General features: G+C 38.2%; 1 protein-coding gene across 1 annotated transcript in view; it reads left to right on the plus strand.

Annotated features, from left to right (window-relative positions):
- Positions 1 to 1,281: 1,281 nt before the first annotated feature.
- Positions 1,282 to 26,935, plus strand: part of OTOG (otogelin) — an 89,453-nt gene continuing 63,799 nt past the window's right edge. Inside the window, exons 1-18 of the mRNA XM_072337744.1 lie at positions 1,282 to 1,386; positions 1,463 to 1,523; positions 1,605 to 1,659; positions 2,496 to 2,586; positions 8,749 to 8,841; positions 9,047 to 9,201; positions 9,567 to 9,685; positions 9,976 to 10,181; positions 12,051 to 12,181; positions 12,666 to 12,772; positions 13,619 to 13,728; positions 14,512 to 14,637; positions 15,508 to 15,616; positions 16,026 to 16,072; positions 16,946 to 17,091; positions 23,536 to 23,668; positions 24,587 to 24,764; positions 26,209 to 26,333. Of these exons, the coding sequence (XP_072193845.1) occupies positions 1,335 to 1,386; positions 1,463 to 1,523; positions 1,605 to 1,659; positions 2,496 to 2,586; positions 8,749 to 8,841; positions 9,047 to 9,201; positions 9,567 to 9,685; positions 9,976 to 10,181; positions 12,051 to 12,181; positions 12,666 to 12,772; positions 13,619 to 13,728; positions 14,512 to 14,637; positions 15,508 to 15,616; positions 16,026 to 16,072; positions 16,946 to 17,091; positions 23,536 to 23,668; positions 24,587 to 24,764; positions 26,209 to 26,333 (2,044 nt within the window). The 5' untranslated portion in view covers positions 1,282 to 1,334. The remainder of the gene's footprint in view (positions 1,387 to 1,462; positions 1,524 to 1,604; positions 1,660 to 2,495; positions 2,587 to 8,748; positions 8,842 to 9,046; positions 9,202 to 9,566; positions 9,686 to 9,975; positions 10,182 to 12,050; positions 12,182 to 12,665; positions 12,773 to 13,618; positions 13,729 to 14,511; positions 14,638 to 15,507; positions 15,617 to 16,025; positions 16,073 to 16,945; positions 17,092 to 23,535; positions 23,669 to 24,586; positions 24,765 to 26,208; positions 26,334 to 26,935) is intronic.

Raw genomic sequence — 26,935 nt, forward strand, 5'->3', positions numbered from 1 at the left:
ATGTTGGGAAATCAAATTACACCTAAATCAGCTTCAAGCTCATTCCGGTTATTATTTTTAAACGCGTCCTTAAGAAAAAATGAATAAAGCGGGTGAACCCATTTGAGAGGCAAAGAAATGCATTCAAATGCTTGTTGTGCAAACTGACTCCTGTTGCTTTTGATGCACTCTGTCTGCTTCCATTAGCATGGTCTGGAACAGAGAAAGCATGCCAAAGCCAAGTGTGTGGTGTGCTCAGAGGAGTGGGGCTCCGTGCTGTGGGCAGAAAACAACTGTAAAACTCTGTGGTTATTTTAAAAAGTATCTTTTCTGTCTCCTCCTTTCATCTCTCATACACGTTATCCCTCTTAACTTTGACAGGAGAGAACAGAATCCTCGGTGAAAACATCGCTAGTTTTCCATCATTTCATTAGAAATGAAACACTTGTTGCAGCAAGAAATACAATCCTCAGGGACAAATTACAAAGGCAGAAAAGAGACCTTTTTAATGACTTTCTGTTAACAGACTTCCCAAAGCAGGCAGAAAAGGCCCCTTTTCATCCGAGGCAGTTTCTCACCCGGTGTGGGCAGCTTCTAAAGCTGCTGTTATAGGATATGCGCACCTGAAGAATGACTGGGGGAAAGGCAGCAGCAGATGGGAGAGAGAAAAGCACAGAACGAACAACAACAACAACAAAAAAGGCAACAGAGAGAGGAAGAGGGAAAGTGGGAAGAAAAAGAGAACAGGGAAGGTAGAAAGAGTAGCAAATTAAAGAAAAAAAAAAAAAAAAAAAAGCTAAAGAAAAGAACATAGAGAGCTCTAAATTCAGGACTGAGTGTGTAGCTGTGAGAAGCTGCAGAAATAATCGCTACAAGTCAGCTGCATGCTGCTCCTGCATGACTCCTGTGGTCAACCGAGTTCTGTCGGCTGCTTCAGCGAGCAGAGCGATGCTCAGCTTGTGAGGCACTGATGACGTACGCCCGCCCTATGCCCAGCAGCCAGTGCCGGGACCCGTGCGTGCCCAGCAGCAGTAGAGCAAGGCCCGGCCTGGCGGGCGTTACAGCACAAAGCCCGAACGCGCAGCCCCACCGCTGCTGAGGATCTGCGAGCAGCTGAAGCTCTGCGCGTGCCCCCCGCGTGCAGAAGATAAGGAGCACGCACGTGACGGGCCGGCACGGCTCAGGGAGCGTCGCTGCACGATGAGGGGCGGTGTTCGGGGTGGGGGCTCGGGGAAGGGACGGGGGCGGAGGCGGCAATATACGCCCCGGCCGCTGCGCCCGGGAGGGCGGGGTGGATTCAGGTAACGGTCGGTGCGAGGGGCTGTAGCTCTGCGGGATCACCGCTGCTCGCCCGCATGGAGGTCAGGCTGCTCCTCGGGGCGCTGCTGTGCGCCAGGCTGCCGACGGGTGAGCACCCAGCTCAGGTAGGAATGACACGACGGGGCAGTCCGGCCGCTACTAACACGGTGCTTTTGCTTTGCAGCTTGGTCTCCGCGAGGTGCCAGCGCGCAGCCTCTCGCGGATGGCGACCACCCCTTCCTCAGGTAAGAGCAGCTGGGGTGGAACGGGGTTCCTGCAGGGTGGGCTGCCCGAGCCGACCAAACTCTGTCGTGTTCTGCCCGCAGCCCAAGCAGCGCCGCGGGACTTCGGAGAGGAGACGAGCTCGGCGGGGCAGTGCAGGTAGGGAGAGCAGGTGGGCAGCGGGGGGTCTGCGCTCATCCTTTGGTGTGCCCGGCCTTTTTTTGGGGTGGACCGTCACCATGGGGTGAGCGGGGCTAAAGAGGCTCATTTTCTTTGATGAAATCTGTACTTTATTTCAGTTGCATGGTAGTTACTTCTATAACCATTGTAATGATGCAGCTGCAGCTCTTCAAAATTCCATGGTGAAATAGATGGAGACTTCAAGTGGGAACGGCTGTAGTGTTTGTTTCACTGCAGCAAATAAGCTATGTGAAGAGAAGTAAATGCATTTAGAGCAAGGCAGAAACTTATGATAAGTTTTAGGTTCTGAGGGTAGAAATGATCAAATTGATTTGAGAAACACTTTGCTTGCCTTAGATGCTGGCTATGCTGGAACAAAGATAGGAGGTTATTGTGAAGATAAGTAATGTGTTTTTAACACAGGTATGCTAATTATTCTAATCTATGGCTAATTGTTATTCAGAGAATTACATTACAGTATAGAGGCAGTTAACAGTTGGGGGTATAGGAGTATAGGTAGGCTATGCAAGAAAGTATTTAGTTGTCATTTTGGGATATTTGGGTTAACAGGCTGCAAATCTGTTTGCTGTATTCATGCCTATAGTGCCTGTCTTGTGTCTATTGATAGCTGCTTACGGGAGTCATAGAGTGATGATACATTTTAGCACGCAATATTGTTTTTTGGATAAATTTTTACTAAGTTAGATATGAAGCAGCGAGGTTAATAAATATGGTAAATTCATGGAGAGACTGGGAAGAGGTTTTGCTGCTCTTGGCTTTAGCTGCTTAAATAGCTTTCTTTTCCCTCCTGAAAGGAGTCTGGAGTGAGAGTTCATAATGCTTCGGCAACTACAATATCGTTGTCTCAAAGCAGAAGAATTCACAGTATGAAATGTGGGCCCTCCAGTAAGTTAAACTCTTTTTTTTTTTTTTTTTTTTTTTTTAATGGAAATAACTTCATTTGTCCCTTATATTCTGCGTGATTTAGTTATCACTATGAAGATAACAGAATAACTAATACAAATTTATTAATAATAATAAGGTATAAGTTGGTGCTGCAAAATTCTACTGAGATTTATTACCGCAATAATTGTAGTGCAGAATTTAGTTCTGTGTTTCTTGCAAGTGGTTTATTTATTTATTTATTTATTGTAATGGTACAAATGAATTTTGTGTCCTGCTTCAGGGAAACCAACTTGAGAAAGGGTTAAGATTCACTGTGCTACTTGTGCAGAACTATTGCAGAAAGTTCGTGACTTAAATCATTTCAGAGTAGGCCTAGTACTTAAGCAGAGGAAAAAATCTAGGATGAAGAATGAAAGTGTTTCAAGCTCATCATGTCTGTGCTTTTAGATGAGGATGTAGCTATCACGAAGGATTGTTTCATTGCCCTCAGTAGATGGAATAGGATGAACCTCCTAGAATCATAGAAAGGTTTGGGTTGAAATGGACTTCTGGGACTTCTATCCAGCTCCTTACCATAGGCCATCCAGCCTGGCCTTGAATGCCTTCAGGGAGGTGGCCATCACAACATCTCTGGGCAACCTGTTCCAGTGTCTCACCATCCTCACAGTAAAAAATTTCTGCCTAATATCTTATCTAAATCTATCCTCTTCTGCTTTAAAGCCATTTCCCCTTTTGCTGTCACTAACTGTCCCTATAAAAAGTCCCTCCCCAGCTTTCCTGTAGGTTCATTCAGGTACTGGAAGGACTGTTTTATTTCTCTACAATGCATTTCATAAGGGCTTTCTATTTCCAGTGTCCATGCTTTAGCAATATGAAGTTGTTGGGGACATGCTTTAAAAATAGATTGCTATCTGTACTTGAAGGTGGAATTTTTTTCCCCCTACCTTTTAGCAAGTTCAAATTCTAGACTCAGAAGTATCTTTCTAAAATCCCAGTGAACCCCCTGTGCAGGAAATGGAGTCCATTGTTGCCCATTTGTGAAAGGCACAAATGAAAAACAAAGCAGAAGAAAACCTGTTCTGTTTTCTGGAAGAGTTCAGATGAAATTTTCTAAATGCTTCAAGTAAAGTTTCATTTCAACCCTCTCTGTCTGGAGGGAGATGCAAGTGGCTGTTGTTCTGTCCATAAGTTTCACTTTGCACCAATCTGGGCATGTATAAAATACCGAAATCTTTTTATTATTCTTTTTAAGCCAGAAAGGGAAGCTATCAACTTCTTTCTCCTAGTTTAGTGCTGTCTCTCTAAATGTGTTGGAGTTGTTTTTCGAAACTAATTACCACAGATGTATTCCACACTGACTGTCGCAGTCATTCATTGTTACAGTGGTATTTTCTTTGCTTCCTATGAGTGTCTGCATAGATAAAACTGAACATGTTTGATATGAACTAAGAAGCTCAACCAAACATAACACACATAGGCATGTATGCACACACCTCAAAACATGCAAACAAAAATGACCAACCAACCAAACAAAAAAAACCTGGTCTGCTTGTTAAGAACTTGAGATGACCAAAACTGATTATTTCTGGATGTAACTTTCAAACTATTGCTGAAAATTCCTATCAAGTTAAATACTTCAAACATTCTTGTGTTGAAATGCTGTAGGAGGCATTAATGCTGAAGGTCATCATTTATGTAGATTCTACTAGACCTTCACAGTATGTGTGTCATGATTGTGTATAGCAGAAAATCTGTGGTTAACTTGAAGGCTGTGAGTGAAGGGTTAAAAGTAACATCATCTCATTCATCTCAGGAAAAAAAATAATGAAGTTTTACATCCTGAAGTAATGAGGTCTTTGTCCTCATTTCAAGGCTGAATTACAGCCTGCTGAAGCCTATATGTTACAGTAGACTTGTGTCATTACTGGCAGATTCTTTGAAAGACAGTTATTCCTGAAGGTTAAAGGATTATGCAAATAATATTTGTTGCATTAGTTCTCCCATAATCCAAGTGATAACTGAAAGTACTCTAAGGATAGTATGCAGTGGAAATTATGCTCTTAAAAAAAAAAAAAAGCAAAAAAAAGCAAACTTTCAGGAATCTTAATATTTAACGTGCTTAATTCTAAGCATGCTTCCTACTCTTATGAAATGAAAGTAGTCTAGTTGATGCTTCTTGCAGAGTTTGGTTTCAAAATGCCATGGTTTTGTTTCATATTACTTTTCCATTCTGAGATTAAAATTCACTACTTTTGAAGCAGAGAAGCTTTTTAATGCTTTGATAATTTTCAGGCCAATTGTCTATAATTGCTTAAAACTTTTTAAATAGCTTAGGTGAAACTTATTTGCTTTCAGATGTCCTCCAAATAAGTCTTCCATGCTTAACTTCTCTATCCAAGTGAATCTTAACCTGAACACCCTGAAAGCAAACCTGTCTTCAGTGATTTGCATGTAACAGGATTTTTGTGCTGTGTCTTGGAAATAACAGTAAAAGGCATTTGTAAGTATTGGAGTTCTGCCTTCTAATGCTTGGTAGAAAAATACCTAAATGAAAAGTCTGCGTGAACCAAAAAAATAAATCTTTCAAGCATTGATGCTGTATCGATGATAGTGGTGTATCACTGTTAAGCTGCTGGAGCCACTGGACTGACATTATGGTGAAAAATAAAGCACTCTGATATACATGGTAATGTGTGCATCAGACATGTTCTTGAATGTTTGCTTTTACATTTGTGCAACTTCTGAGTGTCTCCTTGACTTATCATCTTAACCTTTGTATGGGATGAAGATACTGGCTTCCTTTGCATTGAGCAATTTGTGGTGCACGAGGTCTGCAGTGCTTTAATGCCTGTATCCCACTTTCTGCTAGTGGGCTTTATATTGTATAAGTTATTTTCAGCTGTACTTTTTCCTTCTGTTAAGTATGTGAGCAAATTTGAAGGATGAGGTTTGGGTGAGGAAAACCAAACTTGCACTTGGCTGGCAACAAAATATGTTCATACCATAGATGCAGTGTACTTTATTATGCCTTCTTGCCCTACTGCTTCTCTGACTGAATACAGTGTCATATTTATAGAGACACAAAATATTGTGATATTCTCAAGTACATTTATTTTGATGAAGATGCAAGATTTTTTTGATCAGTTGCCATACAAAGTCAGCAAGATTTATGGTCAGAGCCCAGGTGTAGAACACCTGAGAAGCCAGCCAGAGTTGGGAGGGATTACTCTGTATGTCAGCATGGGTTTTAGAACTTCCTTTTCTCAAGTCTGGATGGTGTTATTCAAGCATCTCTACAAAAACAGCCTCCTCTGAGTCTTGGCCACTGATCTTCAGGAAACATTTGCAACAAAGTGCAAACAGACTGGGTTATGTTGTCTGAGGAGCTGTATTATCTTATTTAACATCTGTTCACTAGCTAAGAGATGTTTAGAGTTAATGAAAGAATAAGAGGAGCAGAGAAAAGCTCAGACCTTCTTTATAAGATAGTTCTAAATCTTTACCTTCCTTTAATGAAGGAGTTTCTGACACTTGGCTTTGTGATGAGGATGGTTACGTTATCAGGGTAACTTGCATAGTGTAAGGGTATGGAGCATATATTCCTTTCATGACAGAGATCTGTGTTCACCCTTTGTTATGGGATGTTTATTCTTGGTAGCTGAGAAATTTTTTCAATGTTACTTGAATAGAAATAGGTGGTCTGAGTTCCCGATTAAAGGAGTCTATGCTGTTGTAGTAAGATTATTGAATGTAATTGGAATTAACTCTATATTTAACTCTATATTCTTTTGGCTACCCAATGAAAAATTACTTTGGCTTTGCACACAAATTTTCCATGCTGTGGAAAGATGCTCTACAGTAATGTAAAAAGGGATACAAGCAGACACTACAGCTCAGTTTATCCTATTTTCTTAGAATCACATTTGTGGAAATAAAAGAGGATTTCATAAAGAAGAAAACACTCATCAAACTGAATTAACTGGCTTCTGGGATTTGATTTGCTGCTTTTCTTTCTAAGAGGAAGCAAGAGACTTGTTTCCCAGCTACTGCAAATGTCTCCAGATCAGCTGACTGTGTCCACAATTGAAATAGATGTAGATTCAGGCAAGTTACCTGAGCCATGCTTAAAGGGGAATCGTTCAACCTGAAACATCAAAAAGGAGCTAACTTTGTCTACAGTAAAGAGGAACATGACTTGCAGTCTAATTGCAGATTATTGTGGCTTGACAGGCAAGAGGACATAATCTCAGAGAAGCCAAGAACAGAGACCTGAGCTCTGATTACACAGGTCTCACAACTACCAAGATGAAAGAGGGCTATGTCTGTCTTTCTTGACGAGAGGGATTAGGTTCTTGTATTAGTGACAAGATTGATCACTGTGAGTATGTAAATGAGGTGGCTCAGTAGAGACCTTTCTACATGGTGCTTGCATTAGTGCATGAACTTGCTCATGCTGGCCAGGCAGGGGACACACTCTGGGTCAGCAGTTTTTGCAAATAAAAATGGCCATAGGAAACACCAACACTGTATTGACAAATTTGGTCAAGGTAATTTAGGAGATCAGAATGAAGCTGAAGTTTATAATGTTTTGTTTAAACACTGGGTGGTGGTTGCTGTCAAAAAATATCATTTCTGATTGTTGTTAGAAGTTTGGGTTTTCTCACAGGATGCAACTACATGCATCTTGCTTTCAGATTTAGTACATTTAAAGCTCTTAGTAAGTATGTCTCCCTGGTTCCTGTAATATTCTTTAATGCAGGCAAAGCAAACTAAGTATTTGCTGTTAAAATATGGTGATAGGAAACTACTATTGACAGCACATCAATAAAATGAGATTCTAAAACTGGAGGGAAAAGTTGCATTGCTTTTACTGGAGTGAGGAATTCAGCATCTGTTCAATAGTAGTAGGTTGTTAGTGTTCAACTCTTTACTTGTTTGTATGCATTTGTTAGCTTTATGGAATTAAACAGTTTATGGGGAAACCATCCCAACCATTCTATGAAAGAGTTTAGCATTTGTTTTTGGTACTTGCATTTTCCATGCATATTTAATGAATATCAGTGCTGAGAATAAAACCTGTAGGCGGTGTGACCCATGAAATCATAAAGCAGTGGTCTGTGTTGTGGGTTTTCCTCCTAAGACTAATTCTATTTAAATAAATTGCAGAGCTTGTATAGATTTTTTCAGAAGTAGAACTTGCATTAGTTTCCCTTCATCGACAAAGCTTCAAACCATATTTAATTACTATTTCTCAAAAGCTTACGGGCAGTCTAGCTGCTTTAGGGCTTCTGTGTACACCACTGATATTAACACATTTCGTATGTTAGGGTTTCACCAAAGTGGGGAAAAAAGGTCCTTTTCTGTAAATTCTGCTTTTTGGAATGGACAGTACTTTCACAATACACATTTTATTTTTCAAGAAAAACATATTTTCTAAAGGCAAAGGAAATAAAGAGGATTAAACACCTTTCTCTTCCTGCAATAATTTTTTCTTAACTTGTGTGTTTAGTTTCTGTCTTTTAAATATCAGTGAATTTATTCTTACACAACAAGTATTTTTTTCTCTAAACAACAGAAGCTGCTAGATTTTTGCACAGTAAGCAATTATTAAAAGACAAATCCTTTCCCAAGTGGACTTAAACTTTAGAAGGTCAAATGTTAGAAAAATAAGTGGTTATATCGTAAGAGTTAAAAAGGCATTTGACTACAATGGCTAAACTTGGTAGCAAGGAGCTCAGAAGTTATGGCGTGGAAGGGGAGCAGACAGGTGGAAGATTTATAGATGGGATCTCAGCATCTGTATGTCTGTGACAGAGTTGGTAGTGATTATACACCCAGTTTCATTTGCAATGTTCTTTTATAGAAGAACATAGGCACTGAGCTGTTTTGTCTTATAATGTGTTTACTTGATTTATTCACTAAATGAATGGACAGAATGTATGTCAGAACCTGTGGCCATTTTGATTTGGCCTCTAATTGTATAATATTTTTGTAGCATCTGTTTGTATTTCTTAATATGAAGGTTTTTTTCAGTATGTTTCCTGTTTGTGGCATTCTCTTGGGCTCAAGCAGAATCTAAATGCTAAGACATCATCTGTCAGAACAAGGTCTTAAGAATGAAGATCGTAATTTGTTTTTAATGTGCCTTGTTTTTCAACTCAGGTTCATTTATGTGTTTTAATGGAGGTGAATGTGTCTACAGGGAACTCTGCAACTGCAGTCGATTTAATGCATCTGGACCAAGATGTCAGACAGGTGTGTTGGGAAGAAACAGAATGGATTTCTGTAATTGAATGCAGGTTCCCACAGCTGCAAAAGTTGCTTTTGCCTGAGGGTTCCTTCATCTTCTGGTATTTTTCCCTCCCTCTCCTTTCTGTGGTGCTGTATCACATTTTTATGTTTCAATACAGATTAAATCCAAACAACAGCAGTACTTCTCAAGTGACTCTCCTTTTGTTAGTGCATAACACAGGTGCTGAAAGAGACCATATATGCAGAACATGGGGTCAATATCATTTTGAAACTTTCGATGGACTCTATTACTATTTTTCTGGGAAATCCACATACGCACTTGTGAGACATACTGAATTAGATGAGCAGAGTTTTTCTATACAGGTAGGGGACTGCCCTTCTATGTTTCCTTTTACTGTTGTTGGACGTGCTGATGCAATAATTTTAGGAGATTAAAAATAACTTGAGATGATAGTACAGGGGGCTCTAGAATGTAAACTACATGTAATTCTAATCGAATATACTACCAGCTAATCTTGGAAATAGCATGCGTGAGAAAACTGTTGTCTGTACTTTCTAAACCAACTGCTGTTGTGTAAGGACTGCTAATTGTACTCAGAGTTTTGGGAAGAGCAGAATTCCTTGTTCATGTGCTGATGGTGGGATTGTGAGTTTTAGTTGTGTAGCATATGGATTGTGAGGAATTCGATTATAGTCTTAACTTTGATACTTGTAATTTTGTTTGACAGGTGAATAATGATCCTGAATGCCATTCTTCTCCATACTCTTGCAAACGGTCTGTTAGTTTATTCTTTTCCGGAGATGAACAAATAAAAATGAGCAGTGAAGTCACCTATAAAGGATTTGGGTAATGGTACTCACCTTTCTGAGGCTGTAACAATAGTTGTAATTTCATGATTCACTTTTAATAACAGAGATATAAACAAGAATACTTACTTGTAGCTTAAAGAAAAAAAATATTCATACCACAGTTGTAACAAGCTCTCCTTGGCTACAGAGCAGTATCTGAGGGAGGAGCTATCTAAATAAGCACTATATAATGTCAAGAGTCGTTACAACAAGTAACTAGCAGCAATATTCCTTATTTGAGGTGTTTGGATGTTTTTTTCTGTTTTTCAATCCTGTCTTGCTTCACAGACTTCAGTTGCCTTCTGTTATTGGAAACTTACACATCCAGAAACTAGCTGGATACTTTCTAGTCAGGCACCAGTATGCCTTTACTCTGGCTTGGGATGGTATATCTGCAGTGTATATCAAAATGGCACCAGAGTACCTGGGCAAGACACATGGATTGTGTGGGAACAATAACGCTGTCCTGCAGGATGATCTTGAAACTAGTTATGGTGAGTACTTAAAATACTTTCAGTGGTGTAATACATTATTATTTTTTTTTTTTTTCCAGGGTAACTGTTAATTTCTTTAGCTTTTAATTGAAACACTAATTGAATTTAAATGTGCAATTTTTTGAAATGAAAAATGTTTAATGGAAACACTTTTTGTTGATGATACTATTAACAAACAGAACTGATTTCAGTATGAATGAGACCCTGGAGGGTTATTAGCTTTTAAAAAGCATAGCTAGTACCTGGGTTACTCCATTACTTACAATGGTATTTGCACTTCAGATTCCTGGAACCTAAACAATAGAACTGTACTTTTAAATGTTCACTGTCCTTTAAGCAGTTTTACTTTGGAACCTGTGGAAGCCTGAGGTATTACTGTTGGAAATGAATAGATAATTTTAATTAGTAAACCAATGAAGCCTGCCAATTCCCACTTGATACGGCATTTCATTTGTACTAATGATCTCAGAAGTGACCAGTTATTCTCAGAGTCCCAGTTCCTTGGATACCAACTTCAGATAGTTAACAATAGTCTTTGGCTTTCAGTAAATTCTAAGACCTCTATAAACTAAAAAGTACCAGGCTGGGGAGAAAAAGCGGATCTACTTAAAAGGTATCTCAGTTCAGGCAACAAAAACTTCTGGAAATTGTTGCTTTGGGCTGTTTAACTCTTTGCTCCTCTTCTATAAAGTAGGATATTTCCTTAGAATACTATTTCAAAGCTCAAAGTACAATATGTAATAGGTTTCCTCTGTTGCTAAGGCATGACACTCAATTTTGCGAAGCATCACCCTGCTCTAGGATCAGTCCATTAAACAGTTAGCTCACTAAATCAGAATGCTGAAGTTAATACCAAGATCAATAGCTCGTTGTGCTCATTGCCATCAAACATTTCCCTACCCTCTCAACTTTCTCATGGTATCTCAGTTGCATAAAGCTGCAATTGTAGCACAAATAGATGCACTGCATACTACTTTTATCTGAATATCTGGAGGAGCATTAATAAGGCAGGTAAGACATGATATGCATTTATGGGTAATCTGAGTAGTAATCAATGTCACCACATCTCTCTGACAGATTATACCATTCTCAGCTAGTTAAAAGCAGGCATGGATGTATCTACTCATGAAAAAACCATACTTGTAGATGTTTATATAGATAATGTAGATAATTATGTTGTACTCTTGCAGTGACCCAGGAGTGCCTTATTGTTCTTGAGTTTTAGGCTACCTGCTTAAAAGCATTTTAGAACTATGTGTATTGTTATAGATTTCTTTCCTGCTTTCATTCAAAGATGGTGGTAGACACAGTCCTACTCCCTTAAAGTCCTTCCTTTCTTTTGCCCTTCTAAAACCTTTTCTCTGTATTCCCTTTTAAAGGGCTTTCTATGTCTTAGAAGGACCAGTATGTTTCAGACTTAGACCTGATTCATTTTGTTGTGGGTGATTGTATGGGAACTGTTGAGTCAGGGCCTGAACTACTGATTGAGCATCTGGGGAAACAGGCAGGTAAGCCCTGGGAGCACAGATGAAGGCAGTTCACCTGTGTGACTGGAAGGGATGGAGCCTGGCTGCATCTCACTTAGACCCCATTTAAGGACTGACTGCTGTGAGGGAAGGATCTCTTTCTGGAGATCCCTCCCTGGTGGAGTTTTCCCCTGTGAACCTGGAATCTTCCAGTATGGGTAAGCAGTCTTCATTCCCTTATAGGTACCTTACTGTAGTGCTGATCTTCCCATCGTATTGATCTGTCCAATTGCTACAGTAGTATTTGGTTGTCTTGTCTTAACATGATTGCTCAGATGTTTCCGTAGTATAGAAATGCTGATTTGCCAAATCGCTCTATTGACTGTATCTGTGTCTTGTTTAGGGAAACTGACAGATGATATAACAGAGTTTGTGGAGAGTTGGCAGGAAAATCCTCCACAGGGACAACCCACCTGGGATAACACTTTTCTCAGTGAGCCACCTTGCCTGACACAAAGCCATGAATCTTTACAGGTTTGGATCCTCATGAAAGGATTATTACCATAGTCTGTGATTCTTACAAGAATTTGACTAAATATTCCTAATTCTCCCTTGTGGAGGTGGATTAAGAAGACTGCTGTAACAGCATTTAGAGTGAGAGCGTGTTTTATTACTAGCATAAACCAACAAGAAAATCCAAATTCTGTCACTTTTGGTTCATCACATCAAATTAGTTATCTTCTGTAAGTAATATTTTGAAGTGATAGCCCTGAAATGAAGTTCTTTGAAGCTAATGGTGTTGTGAGACATCTTATTTCTGTTGCCTTATACACTGGATAAAGGTTCAATGTTATGAGTACTCTGTCTAGCACTGTGTTGCTTGCCACAGCTTCTAGTTGATGAATGGGGAGGGATTAATGGTCGGTCTGAGAACTGTCTGTTCTGTTTTTGTTTAGTATGCTATTCTGCTTTGGTTTACTTTGTCAAACCTTCATAACAGCAGTCTCTTTAATTTCAGGGGGCGTATGCTCTGTGTAATGTTCTATTACATCTTCCGTTTGAACAATGTCATGAATATGTGAGCCCTCTTCCTTTTATGGCAAGCTGCACCAGTGATCTTTGCATGTAAGTAAATGAATCTTTGGGAAATTCCAAAGCTATTACAAAGAACATTGTCCTTTATTGTGAGAGTGAATTCTAACTAACTGGTAACAAAAGTAACGTGGTTCCTTTTCTGCATACAAATTGAAATCTGAAATTCTTCTGAGCAGTTAGAATGTGTTGCTTTTCTCACTCTTTCTTTGTACCCAGGTTTCTGTTGGAATTGTTTGTTTGGTGTAAGGATGACAAAATATAGGCCCAGTTATTAGTTTATTAGTAATAGTAAATGTAATGTATTAGTTTACCTTCAGTATGGCATTTATTTTCATGCTGAATATATGATGTTGTTAGTATTTTGGATCTTAATGAAAGGTAATTGTGAACAGATCAATTAGGCATCCATAAGCAGTAAACATTAATTTAACCAAAACTTGAAATTGATTACCTGCATGCTCACAAACTATTCGAGTCTACATTGTTATTTAAAAATCTCATCTCAAAGCAGCTTTGACTGTTTAATAGGCAGGGCAGGAAACAATCTCCATTTCCTGGAGCATGGCAACACTCTGGTGGAAATCTTGTGTGTTCCTCTAAGAGTTTTATTGGATACAGTTTCTCTTGTAAAAACCAAGGCTTCTATTCACGTATCTATTGCTGTATCACTGGCATCAATGGATTCAATGTCAGGTCTCCAATACACCGATCTTCCATCTCCAAGCATAGTAGAATGATATATCCAGTTAAGGGTTTAAAGCTGTATTAATGTAAATTCAGACTGTACTTGTGTATGCAGTGTAGGAATAGTCATGAGATTGAGTGTGTGTTTGAAGGTAGGAGAAAAATAATGTGTCAATTTTTGTTTGTTGTAAGGTCAGCAGTTGATAATGCAACTTGGTGTCGAGCATTAACTGAATATGCCAGAGCATGTGCCCAAGCAGGAAAACCTCTTCATGGGTGGAGGAGGCACTTTCAGCCGTGTGGTATGCAGATATCTCAGTACTTGGAAATACTGTACAGTAGTTGATTGCTCTTCATAATTTCTTTCCTTCCATTGTGAATTAATATAGTTATCAGTGAAAGCACAACTATGGACTTCAATGCTATGTACGAGTTGAGAATATTTTTAATATGTGTAATCCATACTGAGTGTATTAAGCATGTTTTTATAAGCTTAGTCTTTCTTAAAGAGTCCCTGATATTTCAGTAAGATGATTAATTTTTATTTTTATTTTTTTTCATGGAGCTACTCTTTCAAATATTGACCAAAACTTCATAGATTTCTGATGCATAAAATAAATCATGACTGTTAAAAATCAACTTGAATTACACTTGAGTAAGTTTTCACATTAGAAGTCACAGAATGCAAGTTTGAAAGAGGTCATCTAATTTGTCCATCTGTCTGGAAAACAAGAACAACATTGCTTTGTCATTTGTGACAGAAACATTTCCCATGTGCTTCCAGAAATGTTGGTTAATGAATATTCTACTGTTTGCTATGCTGATCTCACAGCTCTGCTGTGATAGTTTCCCTACATGTCCTGTGATTTAATTTAAGGTTTATTGCTTAATGCACCTGCAATAGACAGACTATGGATATATGTATATACTGTTTGGATGTTAGAAAATCATTGTTTCATTGATACAGACAGCATATATTTGGTTGTCTTACCAAAGAGTAATTACCTGGAATCAATGTGTGCATCTATTCACATTGTGGGCCAGTAGCCCAAGAGCTCCTTGTTTCTCTATCTTTTGTGTTGTAGTGATTACCTGTCTTGAACCATTAACCTACAATGAGTGCATCAGCTGTTGCCCTGTTTCATGTCATCAGCAATCACAGTGTATTGACAGTGAGCTTCCCTGCATTGATGGATGCTATTGTCCAGATGGTAATTGTTTTGCTTCTCAGATATGTATTAGCTGATGCTACTCTATTTTTGGATTGCTTTCCCCTAGGTTTACATGGCCTGTAAAATATTCTTTATAAACACCATGCAAAGAGGTTGTGGATAAGTGGCATTGTTATCATTTGGTGGCAAGAGGCCTTTCCTCAGTCTAGCAAGAAGGAATAGTTTCAGCACAGATCCAAATTCCAGGTGTAGAGTTCTGCAGTTGAGTTAAAAATGTTCTTTGTTCTGTTGATTGTTTATGTAAAGTGGAGCCAGCCTCCCAATTCTTGCAGTCGCTGCTTGGTTTTATTTTATTTTTTACTCACAAAGGATATCTGCAGTTTCAGATGTTTATAAGAGCATGAGTAAAAATCATTCATGTGGCTAGAAACAAGTATTACTCTGAGATATTTACTGTTGCATGGTTCTAGCAAGTGAGATATTTGCTAATTTGGCCTATAGCAGAACTCTGCACTTAATATTAAAGGATATTTTTTTTTGTCTAGTATTGATCTTGTTACTGACTTATGTATATAATGCTATCTGATCATTACAGAAATGATGTGCTGTAGAAACTTGAAAGTTTTCTGCTTTAATTATGATCTTCTTTGTCATATGCTTCATCTTATATGGATTCCCTTTTGGTTTCTGGATCTCTAATATCTGAATAATAGAAAAACAAAACAGCCCCTTCCCCCCTTGAAAAAACAACAAGTACTGATACATCTCAAGCAATTTAGGAATAGAATATAAAATGACTTCCAACTTGATATCCTACAACTTTGTACTCAGTGGAATCATTTGTTGCTTTCAGTTCTCTGTTGATATTTAAGAATGTTTCTATTTTTCTTCCTTGTTTGTTTCTTCTAGGTTTAATTTATGAAAATGAATCGTGTGTCAAACCTATGGACTGTCCTTGTGATTACCATGGAAGTTCTTTTGAAACAGGTTCTGTGGTTTATGAGGAATGTAATAATTGGTTAGTAGTTTTTCTTTTAATACTGTAGGCTTTATCCTTCCATCATTATGAGTGAGACAGCACTTAAGGCCTACTGGATAAAGCTGACAAGTCATTACAGTTTCTACATACAGAAGTTGTTATTCCATAGCCAACTAGTTGCTAAGAAAAGAAACTATAGGTTTATTAATGGAGAACAAGAGCAAGTCATGGATACTTCAGGGAGTAAGGAAATGTAAACTGTTGTGTTGTTTTTTTTTCCCCTTGAACTCTGTCTAAAAGCAATCTGGAATTAAAAATCATAGTAGGAGAATTACTTTGACTTTTCTTTCTTCTCTTGTTGCCCTTGGAATCCAGGAAAAGCAACTGAGCATAGCTATGTAGTTTACAAAGTAAAATCTTGTTATGAAACTTTTTGCTTTTATTTCAGCACTTGCATTGGAGGAAAATGGATTTGTACCAATCTTACATGTCCCGGTATGTTTAAAAAAAACAAAGTCTTGGTTACTTAACTTTTTTCAGTAACTGAATTTTTGAGGTAGAATATTGATGCTCGTTTAAACTTTTCTCCCCCACTGTTTTTTCTATACAGTTGTTTGTTTGTTTGTTTTTGGTTTGTATCTGTTTGTTAACATATATTTACACACAGATTAAATGAATAAGTGCTCTAAATAGCAGACAACTACCTTTTGACTTAGCTCAGTAATGCATCTCCCCCTAGGTCGCTATAGTGTCTCTCATAGATGGCATTACCTGGTTGTTCCTGACATTCATCTAAAGTTTCCTCTGCAGTCTTCAGTTGACAGACTTACAGATACATTTCATAGAAGAGTTTCCAAGTGCAAGATGACTATTTCATGGTTGTTTTGCTTTTCCTCATGGTATTCATGGCCATTAATGTTGTAGCTAGGAATTAGATAAATGTCTGTTAATTGTTTTCCCAAGTTGCCTGTCAAATGAGCGGTGTTATTCTCACTTCACTCATAAGCAACAATGCTACAGAGATTAGTTAAAAGCATTTTGCATGATAGAGGGTACTCATAGCCTCATGGTTTATACAGCTATTAATAGTATCAAGCACTGATCTAAGAGTTATGAAAGTGGATGTTTCTGGAAATGGGTTTTTAGAGCCACACATCACACCCAGAAGGCAAGGAGCACACATTATTGTCTCATTGCAGTTTTTTATTTAAAAAAGAAAAAAAGTGAGGCTAGGGTTCAGTTCCCAACTATTTTCCTAGAACATGGTTATAATGTAAGCACAGTTTTATAAATTATAGCATATATCAGCAATAACTGATAGTAGTTCTTTTCTGCATACTTAATTACATTATTTGTTGTATTTCTCAGCTGAATGTTCAGTTTCAGGAGACATTCATTTTATGACATTTGATGGGCGTGGATACACTTTTCAAGCCACTTGCCAGTATATTCTAGCAAAAAGTCGTACATCTGGAGAGTTTACTGTTTCCTTGCAGAATACTCCCTGTGGACAGGTAAGGCTTAGAACTATGTCGTTATGTTTATATCTTGAAGGAAAAAATGTGTATTAAGGAGGGAAAAATATCAAAGCTATTGAATATATTAAAATTATTAGCAACAATTGCCCTTAATGGTGAAGTAGTTAAATGCTTTTGCTTGCATTAATAGGAAGGATGATGCCAGTGTTCTGATCCGGTATTCAGTGAGGTCATTCAATAGTACCTTGTGATTTCTGTGGCAAATCCTGGATGATGACTTGTTTTCTTCAGCTTTCTGGGTCTCTGTGGATTTGCAGTGAGCACAAAACAATCTTACTGCTTATTACTACTAGAAAGAAGAATGAGGATGTTGGGTTTTTTTGTTTGTTTGTTTTGTGCATTTTGAGTATAGATTTCTCTTTTGGCTTTGTTCTCGCAGCTAGAAATTCACTTTGGCTTATGTCGATATAGGAAATTTTAGGTAGATTTGAACAACTCTCTTGGCTTTAGGTACAGTTATGTGTCTGTGTCTACTGTTGAGAGTATGTTGACTGTACAGCCAAACATGTGTACGTATAGCTTATGCTGTGGATGTTACTTCATTAGAGAAGTTCTAATACTAAATACTGAAGTCAAAAATAAGTTCCATTTACTTTGTGTTGAAGACCTCATCTCTTGCTCTGTGTGTGGATTTCTAAACACATATTATACTGTTGTGCTTGTGAGGTGAAGAACACTGAGATTTTCACTGAAATTACACAGTGTGGTTCTTCTGAGGTATAACCAGGTACAGTATTTTATTCTATGTATTTCTATATGTCATGTTGTAATTGTGAAGCTTCTCTGCAACTTATACTGTTTATACACTTGCGATTCCATTGGGAAGAAAAATGGTCATGCCAAATTTTCTAGACTCATGTTTCAGTAAGATCTATTTGTTCTAGTGATATTTCTTCTGAGTGACAGAGAAGACCTTTATGTAGAAGGAAGTCATATGAAACTCTTGCTGAAAGTTCACTAATACAGATTTTACAGTATTCAGTAGAATAAAATAGAGTAAGTAGAATTATAGTAAAAACAAAATGGTAGTAATAATAGAATTAAATAGTAATCTGGACACAGATACAGAATGGGAGATGAGTGACTAGAGTACAACTTTGCAGAAAGGGATCTCACAGTCAAAAGCACTGACTGTAATGTGGGGCATGTAAAACGCAGTGTGTAGACATCAAGTCAGAAGAGGTGATTCACATGCTATATTTAGTGTTGATGCTACTTTACCTTGAATACTGTGTGCAGTTCTGGGCTTTACAATATAAAAACAATGTTAACGTCCTTAAAGGCAATCTTTGGGTTTGGAAAACCATGGTGATCCTGCTTGTATTTCATGTTTGTAGAAAGGAGGAGACCTCTTGATGATGATATGGGAATTGTAGAAACTATCATATAGATTGCAAGTACATGTGGATTATTTCAGTTCAGTGTTCTTTTCCTTTACCCTGGATTCATCCCATACTAACCCTGACTTCCTGAAGAGTAAGTCAGTATCCTGACCAAGAAGAAATACAAAAGCTGTGAAACAGAATATAAACATAGGTATAATCCTCTTCTATCAATACAGTATTCTCAATTTTTTTGCAGTCCATGAAGCTTGTGAAAACCTCTTGTATGTTTAAATTGTCCTGTACTACACCATTACTAAAACTGGCAGAAAATTGCTTTTTGGTTCAGTTGTACTGTTTTTATTGAGGAAGTTGGCAGACAAATTAGTTAACTTTCTGTAGCACTCCTGACACTGCAAAGTGCCTTCTATATTCTTTCCCCTGGCTGAGGAATTGTGCTTAAGGCATCCAGGAGACTTGTAGGTGGGGGTGGGGAAAAGATACTGACTTCATGTGGGCTTCCTATTTTGCTTTGCAGTTAACAAATTTAGTTTGATCAGTCCCTAATAAGTATAGACATCTACAGGGCTTTGAATGGAGTATTCTGAACATAATGGCTGGGTGGTTGAGCTGAGTCTTGTGTGATCTGTTCCAGAGTTAAATGCTGCTAAATTGGTTATCAGTAGGAAAATAATGAGAGGATAGCAAGAACAGTTTGTGTATACTGTAATTTGGAAGTCTGGGGCTTCAGTGCAGCTGTTTGTGTGCCTAACTACCAAAAGGGTACCACTTGGCAGAAGAACTGCTTCACCGTTCTGTAGGCAGGGTCTGTGGTGGTAGAACAATGGGAAATGGTTTCAAGCTTGAAGAGGGTAGATGTAGCTTAGATATAAGGAAGAAATCTTATACAGTGAGGATGAGGCACTGGAACAGGTTGCCCAGTGATGTGGTTGATGCCCCATTCCTGGAGACTTTCAAAGTGAGGCTGACAATGGCCCTGGGCAACCTGATCTAGCTGTGGTGTCACAGTTCATTGCAGGGGAGTTGGACTAGATGGCCTTCAGATGTCCCTTCTAACTGTAAGGATTCTATGATTATTGCTTTCCATTTATAAAAATGAATGAATTGAAATGGGAAGCTAAAAGGTTTGCTATGTAGAACCTAATTTCTCAATAGTTGAGGCTTGTATGCTTTTAAAATTCTGACTTTCTTTAAGTTATCAGTCCCATTGCATTCAAACAGATTAAAAAGTGTAGAAAGAAAATACCTGAGGAGATTTCTCCAAGTCACAAAGAGCTCAGTCATCTCATGCTTTAGAGCTGATGATATTAACAGTCATCAGGCAACAAGTGATTTGAAAATGATGTGGAATTTTGTTTAAGCACTTTTTGGAATGAGGGTCAGTCAAGATCAGTACAGCTTAACATTATCTAGGTTTCAGGTGACAATCTCACAGTTTTTGTAGTCTGTATGATGAGAAAGAAGTCTGAATATAGGATTTTTTTAGAGTGTTGAGTGAGAGAAATGGCCATTCCTGTGAAAACACCTGCTGAAAGTTGGCAAGGGCAGTGCATGTGAAAGAAGCAGTCAATTGAAACAGGAATAATTGTCAAACAGCATTTCTTCAGTTTTGAGTATGAAGGAATAATGAAGCTTTTGTCAATATTGTGTAGCAATGTATATATTATGGAGAGTTCTTCCCTTGGCTCTGCTCTGTGGGTAGGAGCTTGTATGTTTTATTTTCAGCTTCTTAGAAGATAGGCAAAATTCTGAATCTATAGCTGCTACTGCTGAATGATATGTACAGAAACCACATTTCATAGTGAAGAAGCTGGAGAACAAAATAAATGGCAGGAATGTTGTTTCACGATTCAGATGTCCTTGTTTGTCAGCAGTCTAGGAGATGTGGTTGAACCGTCTGTACTGCAAGCAGTGGGACTGGGTAGCACAGCCCCCAGCAACTCTACTGGAGGTTTCATTGTAGCAACTCAGGATTGGAATCCAATCAAGGAAAGATATGCCCCAGGAAGACCTAGGTCCCACTTGAGTGATTTTGGATACATCTGTGTATGTTTATCACAAGACTTAAAAGGTACATAATCAAGAACAGAGTAAAATGAGCTAATACAGTATACCAGAAGTGACTAGCCTTGTGCTTCAATATCTTAAATGGATACAAGATCTTGCAGTGATGGAGCTGGAACAGAAGAAACTGCAGTTAGGTGCTGACCTCTTTTCTCAGTAGAAATAGGCAGACTGAAATTTATTCACCCCAAGCACACTTAGTGTAAATAAGCTGATGCCTTGGTATCTAGAGCAAAGAGGTAAAAGAATAACAAGAGTGGCAGGAATTTATTTCCTTCCTGAAGCAAGGAGAATGTAATCCCTGCTGTTTTTGAGAAAGGAAGATGTGGGGAACTACAGGCTGGTGAGATCCGTGTGTGACAGGGAAGATCATGGAGCACATTCTCCTGTAAGCTTTGTTAAAGCACATGGAAGAGAAGGAGATGGTTTGAGACAGTCAGCATGGCTTCATCAAGGGCAGATTGTTCCTGACCTATTTGATGGCTTGCTACAATGGAATGACAGCATCAGTGGACAAAGGAAGGGCAATAGTTGTTGTCTACCTGGACTTGTGCAAGGCCTTTGATATGGCCCTGCACCACATCCTTATCTCTAAATAGGAGAAATATTGATTTGAAGGTTGAATTATTAGATGGATAAAGAATTGGTTGGATGGTTGCATCTAGAGCGTTGTGATCAATGTCAAGGTGGAGGCCAGTCATGAGTGCTGCCCCCCAGGGTTCTGTCTTGGAACTGGTGCTTTTCAACATCTTTGTCAATGACAAAAACAATGGGACTGAGTATAGTTTTGCAGATGACACCAAGGTGAGTGGTACAGCTAACAGGGCAAAAGAGAAGGATGCTATCCAAACAGACCTGGACAGTCTTGAGAAGTGGGTCTAGAAGAACTGAATGAGATTCAACAGGGCCAGCTGCAAGATGTTGTACTTGGATTGGAACAATCTCAGGTGTATGTACAGACTAGGAGAAGAACTCATTGAGAGCAGCCCTACAGAGAAGGACATGAGAATCCTGGTGGACAAAAAACTGGATAAAATCCATTAGGGTGCTCTTGTAACTCCAAAAGGTCAATTGTATCCTGGGCTGCATTTAAAGAGGAGCTGTCAGCAATGCAAGAGAGGGGATTGTCCCCGCTTTACTCTGCCCTTGTGAAGCCACATCTGGAGTACTGCATCCAAGTCTCATGTCCCCACCACAGGAAAGACTTGAAGCTGTTGGAGAGGGTCCAGAGGAGGGTCATATGTATGATCATAGGGCTGGAGCAACCTCACACAAGGGTTGATGGAGCTGGGCTTGTTTATCATGGAGAAAAGAAGGCTCTGGAGAGATCTTGTTTTACTTAAAAGCAGCTTATAAACAGGAGAGAGAGACTGACTTTTTACATGGATGGGTAGTAATAGGACAAAGAGGAATGGCTTTAAACTAGAAGAGGAGAGATTTAAGTTCAGAATCACAGAATCAAGCTAACTTTTTCTTCAGAGTGTGTGAGGCACTGGCAGAGGCTGCCCGGAGAGACTGTAGGTGCCCTATCATTGGAGGCATTCAAGACGAAGTTGGATTGGGTCCTGGGCAGCCTGGCAACCCTGCTAGATGAAGATCACTCATGTAATGTGAACTGTGCAGGAATATAAGTAGCTTGGGACTTTATTTAGGCATCATAGTTTCAGGACTTTTAGGATTTCTCTTAGACTATCTCACAAGCAATTCTATCTGCTTATTTGGATTTTTCTTCCTGCTGGTTTATAAATTGTTGGCTGTATTTGGTTTTCATGTCTTGGTCTGATTCTGGGAATTGTCCATCTCTGACAGTGATCTGATTTTTAGGTTCAAGTGCTCTCTTTTTGAAGTTCAAGCCTTCAGTCATTTCTTTTAAAGTAAACACATCTATCTGAAATTTGGCTTAGGCACTAAAGAAGTTCCTTTGAAATACAAAAATAATGGATCAAAATCAGAAATGGAAAAAAACAAACAAACAAACTGATCTAGTTTCACATAGAACTCGCACTGTAGTTGATTTCAGTTTTGATGGAATCGGTTAACTTGTATTAGACTCCTCAGCTTTAAGTTGATGTGAATTTTTCTTATGTCGGCCATGTGTTTTCTTTTTGTTGTGAGACTTCAGCAACGTAAATCTTGATACTTTGCTTTTAGGATTTCAGTTTATTAGATTTTGGTAATGTTGACAGTTGAGTGCCAATGAGTAAAATGGATGTTGGTATGACAGATGAAGTTAATCCAAAATATTTTTTTCAGTATATTTCCTACTGAGTGAAATACAATGTTTATTTATGGTTTTCCTAAATGATATTTTGACTGAATTAGAGAATTGAAATGATGGTAAGGGATAAGCAATGCAACGATAATAAAAATAAGCAAGTCAGGCTGGATGGGTGCTGTAATATGCTGCTGCATTTTTAAAATCAGTCTTAATTTAGGAAGCTTATGAACATATTCCACAATTCCTTTCTTAAAAATAATGAAATTAACTGAGGTTTATTTTTTATTTTTTTTATTTTTTTTTCAGTAAGTTGCAAGATGGTTTTATCTTTCAATATCTTGAAGAAGTGATGTACCTTGAATATGCTTTAAGGGAACCTGGGTATATCAGAATACTTTTTGAAGATGAAAAGAATTCAGTATCAGATTTGTGTCCTGCTGTGTGGATAATGCAGCTTTCTTTGTGTACAGGAACTCAGCCACAGTGTGTTTCGGATCAGTGGATCTCATGAATTGCACATGTCTTTGTAGTAAGCCTTGGAAGAGCTGTTTACATTTCTCTTTTCATAACCCACTTTTGAGCTGTTAGCTTAATGTGGTAGAGTTGTGTCTAAACATACATTTGAAATCATTAAAAAATTAGTTTTAACAATTATATTGTACATTTTTAAAGTGCAGTCTGCCAGGAAGCCACATAAAGCTGATAATTTTCAGTTTCTCCCTATTAACTTGAAGTCTTATGTAACATTCATCCTGCTTGAAAACAAGTGTATTTTTTAATTGCTCTCTTTTGTAGAACCAGGATGGATCATGTATCCAATCAATCAGCATTATTCTTAAGCAGGACCCCAAGAGGCAAGTGACTCTGACTCATTCAGGAGATGTTTTAATATACGACCAGTACAAAATTAACCTGCCTTATGCAGATGGTAAGGAAGAATAAATGAGTGTACAATGCTTATCAAGTGCTGAAGCAGTGCTTTAGTGCTGTATGTGTATGTTGTGATATCATGAGTATTGTTAACATACTAATGCTAAGTGATAGATTGTTGATATTAGTGCTGTTCTTTTTTTATTAAATATTTCACAGTTTAGCTGCTAGCGTATGTTGTGCTCTGATGTTAGGAGCTGTACTGTGCTAGTGCCTCATGTTAAGATAAAGTATGTTGTGTCCTTAACAAACACAAATACCATCCTTCATATTCATGAGGCTGGTTAGTTATTTTCTAAGGGAAAATGTTTTTGTCTAATTAATGACTGAATAATTTTTCTTTTTGCTTCAATGAAGTTTTTAAGTGTCTCCCTGTGAAGATACTAGCAGGTGTATTTTACATATGAATATATGACTGTGTTCTGTGAGGGTCAGTGTTAGCTTTAGTGAGAGGGTGATATGCAAGCCAGGAGTTCATTTGATGGCTGGGGGAACTTGGCTGTTTGGGAATTCCCAAAAGGGACTTCAATGCCGGAAGAGCATTACCACTACTAGAAATAGATTCACTGAAAGAAGTGAATAGGAATACTATCTCCAATGTTGACATCTTTAAATTGATGTACTTTTTTAGTTAATCTGTATGAATATTGTAGTGGACTCTAGATTTGTTATTACTAAGTTCAACTGTCATTAATTTCTCTCTCTCTCTCCTTTTTTTTTTTTTTTTTTTTCTTTTAAAAAATAACCTTATGTAATAAATCAAGAGTTTGGGGACAACAGGGCAGGAGTAGGAAAACAGTCACTTATATAAAAGACAGTAAAAAAAAAAAAAAGAAAAGTGAAATGACAAGAAGCAAAATTCAACTTATAGGCTGTTTTCCTTTGCCCTTCAACAAGCTCTATTCTTATTCACTAGATTTATTTGAAATACGGAAACCCTCCTCTGTATTTCTTCAAGTAAAGACACGCATTGGATTACAGATACTGTATGACAGAGAAGGACTGAGGCTTTATCTTCAAGCTGATGGACGGTGGAAGGATGATACTGTTGGACTTTGTGGAACCTTCAATGGAAATACGGAGGATGACTTTTTGTATGAGTACATGAATATTTACAATTAGAATGGTGAATCAAGTGTACTCAGCTAAATAGAAACATACATAAGTATGTTTTAAGATTTAGTGTTAGTGGGCTGGATAGTAGGTTTTGGTTAGCAGACAGAAACTGTCCTTCAACTACAGAATTTCAGAACGAGTTCTGCATAGATAATTTTAATGTACAAACACGGTGAAATATATACCATTACTAAGGGCTACTTTATCTGAACATTTGTCCAAAAGGTGGGCTTGCCTATATAAGGGACTTTATCCCTCCCCACAGTCCTTTGTCTGTTCAGCTCTTCTTCTCTGCTTCAGGTTCTAATCTGCTTTTGCCAATAAAGCCTTCTTTGTTCAGTGCCTGCAGGTCAGTGATAGGAATTGGCTGTTGCCTGAACATCACCTGTGGTATTACAGAGAAAGATGGTCAGAGCTGCCTGAGCATCAGAGTAAATGGACTATTTAGGCTAAATAATTGGCCTTCAGGTGGTGAAGTAGCCTCATGTAAGAGGGGAAGGGAAATGGGACTTTAGAACACATCAGAAGGCTTGGTTAATGAAGGAAAAATAAGTATAAAAAAAAATTTAAAAAAACAAACAAACAACAAAACAACAGGAGAATTACTACCTCAGGTTAGGAATATGAGTCAGAATTGATTGAAAAATAGCAAATCCTTGCCTAACAGTTCCCATATTTTAAAAAAGAAGTAGAAAAGTAGGAAAAAAATGCACTGGATTTTCAAAGAATTTATTCTTTTAAGGTTAGTAGAATTTCCACAGATATTGCTGTCTTTTGCAACGCATCCACCAGAAGTATTACTAGTTGTTTGCCTATACAGTCTTTTACTTAGTGTACAACACACAATGTTTAAGAGCATAGTTTTGATTATTATCCCTGCATGATGTGTACAGAGTTACTTTGATCAAAATCTGTCTTTTGGTTTCTGCTGCACCTCTTCTTAATGAAGCTTCCTGGATATCCAATTGTTTTTGCACTTATATCTCTGGCCTATTGGATTTCTATTCCCTGCTCCTTCTGTCAGAGAACTGGGAGTCAGAAAAGTCAGCTACTCAGGGTCAGTAGTGAAATTATAGGCAGAGGAGAGATCAGAATGGATCAAGTATCACTGGGGAGGCAGAAGTATGAATAAGAGAGTGCAGACTTTCTGGACAGCGATGCGCCTTGCTCTCCTGTGAAAATGGAGCTTGGTCTGTTTTGATCTGTCCTTTCATACAGAATACCTAATAATCCTGGATCACACAATCTTTTTCTTTTCTGGGCCTTTGCCTGGAAAGAGAGAGATCTGAAACTTTACCTGATAGTTTAGTGCTTTGGGGATGAGTGGAAGGGGAACTTGAATTAACTCTGTTGAAGGATTTAGTAGAGCTGAGATTACTCTGTAAATTCACTCTCTTGTGACTGATTTGTATTTTGTACAAGATCTCCAGTTGGAGTAACTGAAAGCACTCCACAGCTCTTTGGAAATGCATGGAAAACATCATCAGCATGCATTCTTATGCATGATAGTTCACAAGTGGATCCGTGTGATATTCATCTACAGTCAGGTGGGCAGTCAATTTTTATTGACAAATACATTTTTACTTATTACATCTGTGCTGTTTTCCTAATTGTATGAGAGAAATGAAACAAACCAGTCCTCCCCACTGACAAAATGTAGTGAGATTTATTAAGCTCAGTCCCCTAACTAACCACATAGAGTGTTGTGTAAGTATATTTTGGGATGTGCATAAGCACATGGAATACTCTATTTCTAGTAGTAACATTTTTATTTTTTGACCACTAATGAGCAAACATTAAACATGTTCCGAAGTAAGATAACATGATTTGTATTGGAGTTTATGTAACAGTTCTTTAACGCTCTCATCTCCTCTGTGGAAGTGTCACTCCAAGCTTCCAGCTCTAAGTGTGGCTGCAGCCTTACCTAGTGTGTGAAACAGTGCATGACAACAGGTTTCCTTTACAATACTGAAATAGTTTGTGAGTATGACTTAAACTGTGGAAATACATACTCCTCTGTTTGTATGAAAAGGAGTGGATAGAGTTTGGTATCTTGTACCTAACCTACATCAATGAACAAAGATGGATGACTGCCTAGGCACTGTCTGCATTTTGTACTTTTCCAAATACCTTCAAATGATTTTAAGAG

Source organism: Excalfactoria chinensis, chromosome 5, assembly GCF_039878825.1.
Source record: "Excalfactoria chinensis isolate bCotChi1 chromosome 5, bCotChi1.hap2, whole genome shotgun sequence".
In the NCBI taxonomy this organism is placed as follows: Eukaryota; Metazoa; Chordata; class Aves; order Galliformes; family Phasianidae; genus Excalfactoria; species Excalfactoria chinensis.